General features: G+C 40.2%; 1 protein-coding gene across 1 annotated transcript in view; it reads right to left on the reverse strand.

The window, feature by feature from the left end:
• Positions 1–10,627, reverse strand: part of LOC126947193 (matrix-remodeling-associated protein 5-like) — a 44,107-nt gene extending 33,480 nt beyond the window's left edge. Inside the window, exon 1 of the mRNA XM_050777920.1 lies at positions 10,439–10,627. Within this exon, the coding sequence (XP_050633877.1) occupies positions 10,439–10,626 (188 nt within the window). The 5' untranslated portion in view covers position 10,627. The remainder of the gene's footprint in view (positions 1–10,438) is intronic.
• Between the last annotated feature and the right edge of the window lie 756 nt (positions 10,628–11,383).

Genomic DNA, 11,383 nt, shown 5'->3' on the forward strand with positions numbered 1-11,383 from the left:
AAATATTCCACAAACAAACAAGTAACAACAACAATAATGTCCCCATTACAGAGAAGAGGAGACTCCCAGAAGACATTGAATGCATTCAGGAATACAGTCAGTGAGAGTAAAATCCAGGCATCTTGAGACCAAAGCTACAACCTGCGTTCAGACACTGTGAACTGAGGTGGGAAAAACTGTCAATATCTACATGACATTGTATTTTATTTAGTGAGTTCAAATATACAGAATCATGGTGCAAAACTCCCCAAAATATAATGCTGCAAAGATAAATGAAATTCAAAGGCATGAAGTTTTATTTCATGTTAAGGACCATGAACTTCCTCCATGGGTAAAATTCCAAGTAAGAGAAGAAAGAGGTGCATTTTTTTCCAATCATGAGCTCAGCAGTTTCCTGCAGAGTATAATAAAGGGAAAGGAAGGTGTTGACTCCTGCAAGCTGGGTGGGGAATAGGGGTCCCAGTGTGTACAGGTGAGCTAGAAGCATAGAAAGATCTCTCTCTCTCTCTCTCTCTCTCGACAGGGTCTGGCTCTGTTGTCCAGGCCAGAGTGTGGTGGCACAGTCTTGGCTCACTGCAACCTCTGTGTCCTGGGCTCAAGCCATCCTCCCACTTCAGCCTTCTGAGTAGCTGGGACTACAAGCACACACCACCACACCTGGCTAATTTTTGTATTTTTAGTAGAGATGGGGTTTCACCATGTTGCCCAAGCAGGTCTTGAACTTCTGAGCTCAAGTGATCTACCCGCCTTGGCCTCCCAAAGTGCTGGGATTACAGGTGTCAGCCACTGCAACCAGCCAGGCCTCATGTTTTGAAGTCAGGCACACTTCACTTGCCTGCTGGTTATCCCAGAGAAGTTACCAAGCTTTTTGGAAGCTCAAATTCTTCATTAGTAATGTTGCTGAGGATTCTTTTTTCAGAGAGCCATGTGTGGGTTAAAGGACATAATGTTGGTAGCCCCTCAGACATTGCTCTGTGTCAAGGACTGCCACAGAGTTTCTGGAGGGAATAGGTACAACAAAGCTGACACCAGGGAGATCAAGGGAAAGTCATAGCCAAGCAAGACACAAAAAGAAACATGATAAGAATCCGCGAGTTAAAAATGGCAACTAAAACGCAGTTAGGCAGGGGAATAATGAGCAATATGTTATATGAATAAAGACATTCAATGAAAACATATTCAGATGTTCAAATATTTATACATAATATGAATAATGTAAAAATCATACAGGAATCATACTATTCGTAAACAAGTCCATTCAATGATTCTTCTCTGAGACACTGAAACGACCAATTTCAGACCTGATTTCAGCTGACTCCAGAGTAGAAATCTGATACATTTCTAATTCATTCTTTGCCATGTTATGTTTTGAGGAACTCTGCAGCCTGATTCCATATGTTTCAACTCATTAAATAAAATAAAGTGTCAAGTGGATATTGATAGCCTTTCCCACCTCAGTTAATGGTCTCTGAATGCAAGGTGAAGTCTTGGTCTCAAGATACCTGTATTTTATCATAGTGACTGTGTATTCTTGGATGTATTCAGTGCCTTCCACGAGTCTCCTTTCCTCTATAATGGGGACATTGTTGTTGTTGTTACTGTGTTTGCAGGGTTTTTAAGTTCCCATCTTGTGGGTAAATGAAGTGTCAGTCACAGATAATGACCATCCTAAGCTGCCATTTTTATTTTTTAAATGTTGTTTTATTTATTTATTCATTTGAGATAGAGTCTCACTCTGTCTCCCAGGCTGGAGTGCACTGGCACCGTCTCAGCTCACTGCAACCTCCACCTCCCAGGTTCAAGCAATTCTCTGGCTTCAACCTCCCAAGTAACTGGGACTACAGGTGCCTGCCAGTACGTCCGGCTAATTTTTGTATTTTTAGTAGACATGGGGTTTCACCATGTTGGCCAGGCTGGTCTCAAACTCCTGACCTTAGGTGATCTGCCTGCCTCAGCTTCCCAAAATGCTAGGATTACAGGCATGAGCCACTGCACCTGGTCACCATTTTTATGTTTAAGGGAGTACCTTGTTTATTCTTATTTAAACACAAGCACAGATGATGTAGCATACTAGAGGGGGCCAAGAAACTCTTGCAGGGTGGGTTTGCCAATGGCATCCTCAGAATTGTTCAGAGGTTTTTGTTTGACTGAAATACCAACGATGAGGAATAATGCAGTGCACATGAGTGAGAAGCAAAGAGAGTCTAAATATATGTTTTAGAAATGCCAACTACAGAATAGAAGTCTACAAGGCACATTTTCTCGTTCACTCTTTAAATCAATTCTCTGCAAAATCACTATGCAGTGGCAGTAATCATTGCTTAAGAGGCACACTGCAAAAGATAATGAAGCTCTGACACAGGCTACCATGTGGGTGACCCTTGAAACCTGTTGTTCACTGAAAGAAGCCATTACAGATCACCTGTTGCAGTGGTCCTCGAACCCCGGGCCACAGAGCAGTACTGGACCGGTTAGGAACCAGGCTGCACAGCAGGAGGTGAGCAGTGGGTGAGCCAGCATAGCTTCATCTGTATTTACAGCCATTCCCCGTTGCTGGCATTACTGCCTGAGCTCCATTTCCTGTCAGATCAGTGACAGCATTAGAGTCTCATAGAAGCACAAACCCTATTCTAAACTGTGCATGCGAGAGATCTAGGTTATGCACTCCTTATGAGAATCTAATGCCTGATGATATGTTACTGTCTCCTGTCACCCCTAGAGGGAACTGTCTAATTAAAGGAAAATAAGCTCAGGGTTCCCACTGATTCTACATTATGGTGAGTTGTAGATTTATTTCATTATATATTACAACGCAATAATAAAAGAAATAAAGTGCACAATAATGTAATGAGCTTGAGTCATCCCAAAACCACCCCCTCCCCAACCTGTGGAAAAATTATCTTCCTTGAAACTGGTCCCAGGTGCCAAAAAGCCTGGGGACTGCTGATCTATTGTATGATTCTATGTATATTAATTGTATATTATATATTCCATAGAAATGAAATGTTCAGAATAGTCAAATTCATAGAGACAGAAAATAAAGTGGTGGTTCCCAAAGGCTGGAGGAGGAGAGGGAGTAGAGCATGACTGCTTAACGGATATGAGATCTCCTTTTGAGGTGGTGGAAATGTTCGGAACAAGATAGAGATGATATATACACAATAGTATGAATGTACTAAATGGTACTGAATTGTAGAGCCTACAATAGTGGATGTAATGCCATTCGAATTTTACTTTAAAAAATTGCAGAAACATTGTACAGGTCAACTTTGTATGTGCCTTCAGGATGTAGTGGGCTCTGAAAACAAGCTCTAATGCTTTTAGAGATGGAGAAATAAAAGGAAAAATAAGGCAGATGCTGTTTGAACTTCCCTCAATATGAAACAATATCTGCTACAGATTCTCCATGCATGGATTCATTCTGCAACGCAGTCACAGCTATAATTTGAGCTTTGTGTGTCTGCAACTTACTATTCTGGGTGGGTCAACCAAATAGGCAAGGGCTCAGCTCTCTTAGCAAGACGGATGACTAGAAGGGTAAAAATAATGAAAAAGATCATTTCCGGTAGTTGTAAATTTCATAAGGAAATAACTAAAGGACACGAAGGAGAGTAGAGGGGTTTGGCTGTCCAATGTCTAGGGCAGGACTCTGGAGAGCTGAGATTTGAAGTAAGGTTTCAGAAACAAAGGGGTGTGACAATGTACAGCTCTCTTGCAGCAAGGCATTCCCAATGGAGGAAGACACCAAGAGATTTTCATTGCTTTATATAAAAGTTCACTGTTTGGTTTGTTGACCCTGATTAGGAAGTTGCTTTTGGGTGCTACCTCAGTGTTTCACTCAATTATAGGTTGACTTACAGTTCATTCACTTTCTTAACTCCCTGCTCCAAGATGCCTCCTTTTATTTCCAGAGATTCATTCTTGGTCCACTCGGGCATGGCCTCATCATTTTAGAAGAATATTCCATGGTGGACAATTAGCTAGCTCTCTGGTATTTTGCTATTTGCCATAAAGTTCAGAGTTATTGGCCGTCTTTCTGTTCCTCAGACTCACCAAGCTTGCCCACTTTATGGCACAGCCATTGATTCGTTCTCTATAGAGATGCTGCTCAACATCCTGTAATGCACATGACAGCCCCTACAACCCAGATTGTTTCAGTCCTAAACATCAAGATTGCAGAAATTTGGTAACCTTACTTTAGCATGTGCAAATTTGTCTATCTGTCTGTATCTATCTACTATCTATCTATCTATCTATCTATCTATCTATCTATCTATCTAATCTATCTTTCTATCAATCTATCTATAATCCTATCTATCTATTATCTATCATCTATATACCAATCATATATCTATTCATCCATTACATCTATTTATCTATTATCTATCCATCCATCACATCCATCTTTCTATCAATCATATATTTATCATCCATCACATCTATCTATCATCTATCTATTTATCTATCTATCTATCTATCTATCTATCTATCTATCTATCTATCATCTATTACCTATTTATCCATTGCATCCAGCTATGTATTGGGTATCTATCTATCCATCTATCCATCATCTGTCTCTGTATCTATGTCTATTCCATCTATCTATCATCCTATCATCTACCTACCAATATACCTACCTTTCATCTATCTCTATCATCTATCAGTCTATCATCCTATCTATCATTCTATCATCTGCTTATTACCCTACCATCTTTCATCTATCTATCTATCTATCTATCTATCTATCTATCTATCTATCTATCTTCTTTTATCTATCCATCCATCACATATATCTATCATCTACCTAGCACCTTTCTATATACATATATCTACTCTATCAATTATACAATCACCTACCTATCAACATACCTACTTTTCATATATCTCTGTCACTGATCAATCTGTCTACCTAGTTATCATTCTATCGTCTACCTTATCTATCATCTAATATCCTATTACCTGTCAACCTATCTATCATCTATCTTTATCATTCTATCAATCAATCAATCATTCTATCATCTGTCTGTCTTTCTGTCTTTCTGTTTGTCTGCCTATTATCTATCTATGGCAGTAGTTCTCAACCAGTGAAAAGTTTGCTTCTAGGGAACATTTGTAATCATGTGTAGACATTTTTGGTGATCACAAATACGGAAGCGGGTGCTACTGGCATCTAACGGGTTAAGGTCAGGGAAGCTGCTCAACATCTTACAATGCACATGACAACCACATAAAACAAAGAATGTTCCTATCCAAAATGGTAATAGTGCCCCAATGTCAGTTATGCTGAAGTGAGGAAATCCTGCTTTAATCCTAGATAATCTTTGGGCAGGTGTGGTGTGTTTATTATTATTTAGGATTTTAGAACAAATCTGTCTAGCATGGTGAACACCCAAAACGGAATTGATATCAGCATCAAAATCCTTTTTCAGACCGGGTGCAGGTGGCTCATGCCTGTAATCTCAGCACTTTGTGAGGCCAAGGTGGGTGAGTCACTTGTGGTAAGATTACCTTGGGAGGCCAAGGCAGGAGAATCACTTGAACCCAGGAGGTGGGGGTTGCAGTGAGCCAAGGTAGCATCACTGCACTCCAGCCTGACAACAGAGTGAGACTCCATCTTAAAAAAAAAAATCCTTTTCCATTTCTTGGATGCTGAGATTTCTCTAGATACTGCAAGCAGGGGAAATAATGATATCAGATGAGCAGGTGAGATTGTCAGTGACCAGGTTACCTAAGATCTGAGAAGACATGGAAAAGACTATGTTTTCTTCACACCAACTGCAAAAGGGAGTGATTAGAGGGTTTGAGGAAGGGAGTGACATGAACTGAAGTATTTGTTAAAACAGCAATGTTGGCCACTACCTGGAGAACTTGTCAGAGCTGGGCAAGTGAAGGAGGTGGAAATGAAGTAAACCCTGCAGAGAAATTGAGGGATGCTTGGTTGACAACAGGTGTGGCAGTAAATATGAAGATACACAGAACATTTCCAAATGTACTTACAGGAAGGGCCAGCAGAAACTGCTGAGTGGTGGGAGTGAGAATGAGGACAAGCTTGAGGGAAGGACTTCTGCTTGGAGGGGAGGATTCTCCGTGTGGGTGAATGCTATCATTTGCTGGATGGCAAAGGCTGGGAGAGGCAGGTGTGGGGGAAATAATTCAAAGCTGTATTTACCATGAGATAGTTGAGAATTCTGTGAGAATCTAAGGGGAGAATAGGGCTCAAGACCACGATGGAGATCTACAATGCATGTTCAGGGGAGCCTGGCCAATCAACCAATGGAACAGAGCCCTGGAAGTAAATAATCTGAACAGAGCCCACAGGAGGCAGATCTTCAGACAAAGGAGATAGGGTTCTGAGGCTCACTCTCTGAAATGGGTCAGAAACAGCTGGATGTTCTTCAGCACATTTTACTTCAAGGGTGTGCTATGTTCTGGTTCTATATTGTGGTCACCAAAAAGGTCTCCAGATGTTGCCAAATGTTCTCCACGGGCAAACTCATCCATTGTTGATAACTACTGTCACAGATAGATAATAGATACATACATAGGCAGACAAATAATAGATAGATAGAGAGAATGGATAGATGATAGAGATAGATTGATTGACAGAGATAATAGGTAGGTAGATTATTAATAGATGACGGAGAATACATAGGTAGATTGATTAATAGATGATAGATAGATAGGATAGATAGATCAATAGATAGATGAAGGAAATAATTAAAGGACAGGAAGGACACCTAGGTGATAGGTAGGTGATAGGCAGACAGATGAAACATAGATTGATTGATAGATTGATAGATGATGGGTAGGAAGACAGATAAATTGGCTGATTGATGGTAGAGATAGATGTTAGGTAGGTAGATAGGAGATAGATAGATAGATAGATAGATAGATAGATAGATAGATAGATAGATATTGAGAAAAATAGACAGAATGGCTCATACTAAAACCATGGATAGCTGAATGTCAAATGTAACCTGAGAATTTTGGTGATTACTATCAAGGTGGAGAAGAAGCACAAATAGGAAGAAAGGATCAATACTGGTTGATTTCCCTTCAGATCTGGATAATTCCCCCTATTCGGGAAGGCACCCGAAGTCTGGGCTCCATATCAGCTCAGAAACCTTCCTGACTCTGTCATCTTCCTGCTGGCTGTTTTTAAGGGGCATTAGAGAGCTTGCAGATGCAGATGCAGATGCCAAGGGTGCCAGATATGAGAATGGAAAGGATATTCTGGAACAGACATAAACCTGGGGAATCACGTGAGTACCCCCTCTCAGAACCCAAGGGTATACATGTCCCCTTTTCGCATCCTTGTAAAAATCAGCAGAGAGTCTGGGAAATGAGCATGACACTCAGGGAACAGAATCTGACTGGAGACTGGGATGACCCTGCAAGAAGTGCAGTTCTGTGGCTCTGTAGCCCTATGGCTTACATTCCAGACTACCTTCATTACTATTGATTGGCACTCACTGAATATATAACCAACCCTGTGAAATGTTTATGGCATACAATATTTGCAAAATTATGTCATAGGTTCCGGTTAATATCACATGGCAGAACTTAAAATAAAATAGGCAAGTATGGGCATTGTCAAAGCTGCAGAAAAGCATCATCAAAACCAGTCTTTTAATCAAGGGAAAAAAATATTTAAGAGTCTGTAAATCCATCTCTAAGTAGATGCTATGTTGTTGGTTCCTAAAAAAAAATTTGGAAAGTAATTTTCAGAAATACTTTTAGCTTGTCCAAGGACTTGGCCAGTAATTTCTCATTCCTTGAGAGTCCTATATTCTCTCCAGACTGCTAAAACACAAATCAATCCCTTGAGTTTTATCTGTTAGACACTGCCCTTGCTTCAGTTTTTTCCTCAGCGAAATGCAAGATGCCAGACCCATTAGCTAATTTGAGATTGATTTTTCAGAAACAATGCTATTATGATACTATTAGTGATTTTTTTTCAAGTAGTATATTAGTTCCTGTTACAAATTAAACCAGATGGAAGTAATAGATGTTGATGCAGTGAAGTGATTCTCTAGGGATTTTAGATTTTTATTTTCATTTTAATATTACAGAAAACTGTCTCTAGATATTACTGGCATCAACAGGAAAAAGAAACATTAACGTTTTGGTATATCTGTTTTATTCCCATGTTAGAGTCAATCTTTATTGTGAGTTGTGTAAAATGAAACCATCAGAAACGTGTTGTAATTTAGAGGTTAGTTATGTTTTGCACTTAGAAAGTACTCTGTTTAAAAGTAAATGTGAAGAAAAGCATCCCCAAAACTGTAAATGAGATGCAAACAACTTCAGAAGTAATAGTCTTATTGGTGTTGTAAGTCTCAAGCCATTAAACAAATCATCTCTTTGAGGAGGGTGCATGCAGGGACTGTTCCCACCCTCATTTCCAGCCTGATAGCCTCCTTCCCTACACACAACACACACACACAGACCTGCTATGCAGGAAGTACTGCAATATATATATGAATAAATAAATACAAATAAATAAATATGTATATATATATTCTGTATCAGCCCCATGCTTTTTAGAGGGCTCCACCAAGGCCTGGCTGATGCTACCCCCAGCATAGGACCTGCCAATGTGCTAGGTTTGAGAGATGAGGTGGTTAATCCCAGCAAGTGGGACCATGTGTTAAAATGGTTCATGTATAAAAAACAATGACAGCCATTTTGCACACCAAGGGTGGAAGAAAAAGAAGTTATAGATAAGCTGTACTTTCAAATATCACACGCACCATCTCCCTGGATTCAAATGAGTTTTACCAGACATGGAAACAACACAAATATACATCAATGATAGACTGGACAAAGAAAATGTGGTACATATGCAACATGGAATACTATACAGCTGTAAAAAGGAAAGAGATCTTGTCATTTTCAGGGACATGGATGAAGCTGGAAGCCATCATCCTCAGCAAACTAACAAGGGGAAGAGAAAACCAAACGCTGCATGTTCTCACTCATAAATGTGAGTTGAACATTGAGAACACATGGGCACAGGCAGGGGAACAACACATACCAGGGCCAGCTGGGGGATGGGGGTTGAGGGGAGGGAACATAGAGGATGGGTCAATAGGTGCAGCAAACCACCAGGGCACACATATACCTGTGTAACAAACCTGCACACTCTGCACATGTATCTTGGAACTTAAAGTTATAAAAATAAATAAATAATAAATAAATAAAACAAATGGGTTTTAGCACTTCTTCCCTTTTTCTTACTTCCACTACACAAGAAATGTGTCCTGATAAATTACAAGATTGTGAAAAGGGAAGCTGGCTTACGTGTTACTATTCCCTCCTCTGGCAACGCCAGGCTGTTTTCCCCAATGAGCTATCATCGTTGTGGTTGAATGTTCAGATGGCCAACTTCTAGAGTCTAAGAATATTTCACTGAGAAACCTATTTAATGGTCTGTTGCCATGGGTTAGGGAAATTGTCATCTTATTCCCTCAACGTTTCATTCTCTTATTCTACCGCTGTCAATAGGGAAGTTTCCATCTTACTCCCTCAACGTTTCATTCTCTGACTCTACCACTGTCAACAGAGAAATTTCCATCTTATTATGTCAATGGTTCATTCTCTTCTACCACTGTCAATAGAGGAGAATTTTTTTTTTTAACTTTGTTCTATAAGATGTCCAGGTACCTTTACAGTTATTTGGCATTGGCTCAAATCTGGCCATTTTATTTTTATTAAAACATCTCCACGGTGGATATTTCTCAAACATTAATTTAATCAGTTGTTCTGGGGATAGACGCTAGAAAGTAGCTAATATATTTTGTTAAAGAACTCCAAATGATTGTTGACTATTAAAATTGCAGTTGAGCACCTGTAGTTCATAGCAACTAACAGTTAGGTCCACAAAACATTCGTGTGTGTAAAATGAAACGAATATATTAAAATTCTACCTTGCACACCACATCAAAATATGTTTTTAAAAAGATGTTTATATTTTTAATAGCCAAAATCTGCAGGAATTCTTCTACTGCCTCAAAGTCACAATTCTATCATCTACACGACTTATAAAGTGGCACAGATGTTCTGCTTATTTTTACCATTCTTAAATCGTTGCCGAAGTCTATTTAAATCATCTTCACTTGTTTAAGTGTGTGGCTCATGCATTCACCTCTACAATGTATTAAAGAAACGCTATCAAGGGAATTACTCAACAAACTCTAAAGTTGTTCATGCTGCTCCTTGATAGACCTTACAGCAGTGGCAACTGATGGGTATATTCAGATAATCATCGAAAAAGCTGCGTTTAGCATAACTAAAACGTTTGCTCTCTGTTCTGCCCATCTGCAGCTCCATAATTCTCGACAGAGCTACACAGAGGCAATGCACATACACACATGTAAAAGCAGATCAAGACGCACGCACTGACAGTGGCATGGTTCGGGAAGAAGGTGGTACAAACCCCAAATTGATTCTTTCCACGTGTTTAGCAATGCCAGCGGGCACGGAAGCCAGGGATCGGAACGTGCAGTGGACCTCGCTGGGGACGTAGCAGGCACAAGGACGTGGGCAAGCCAGCGCCTCTCGCGGATGTCTCCAAAGCAGGATCAGCACCACGGAGAGGGCCCCCCAGTGCGCGTGCTTGGGCATCTTGTTGGGGTGCCTGATTCTGGGACACCTGACGTAGAACAACGAAAAGAGGTGCGCTTATTCACAGGTGGCACCGACTTCCTGTGGGCAATTTTTAAATTTGAATTGTGCATCAGGGTTTCAAGCTTCCCAGGACTTCACACGATGTGTTGTAGTGACGCTTAAACCATGGGAATTGAGAAAGATGGAACTCACAGCTTTTCTAAACTTTTCACCATTCACTTTAATCATGACTATAGAATATAGTCTTCATCCTTGGCTTGGATACTACGATTTGGAAATCTGTCTTGCAGTCTGTAATTGTGGTTATGAAATAGGGGTTGGAGGAGGGAGAGAGAGAGAGAGAGAGAGAGAGAGAGAGAGAGAACATTAGAAAAAGATAGATTTGTATTTATGTTTCCATAATAAAAGAAATAACAAAATGTTGTGTTTCTGCCTCCAACGACAAGACTGAGTCATTATATATCTACACAAACAACAAATGCACGCCTGCCCACTCTCCCAGGTTCTGGAGGGTGAACTGCTGATTAAACACTCTAAAACCCAGGCTGGGCACGGTGGCTCACGACTGTCATCCCAGCATTTTGGGAGGCCAGGGAGGGCGGATCACCTGAGGTCAGTATGTAGAGACCAGCCTGACTAACACAGAGAAATCCCATCTCTACTGAAAAATACAAAATTACTTCCCAAGAAAGGTGTTTATTTGTATTCTTTCCTTTAATGATATTTCTCAAACCTTTAATTCTAGCTTCTTCAA

Source organism: Macaca thibetana, chromosome Y (assembly GCF_024542745.1).
Source record: "Macaca thibetana thibetana isolate TM-01 chromosome Y, ASM2454274v1, whole genome shotgun sequence".
In the NCBI taxonomy this organism is placed as follows: domain Eukaryota; kingdom Metazoa; phylum Chordata; class Mammalia; order Primates; family Cercopithecidae; genus Macaca; species Macaca thibetana.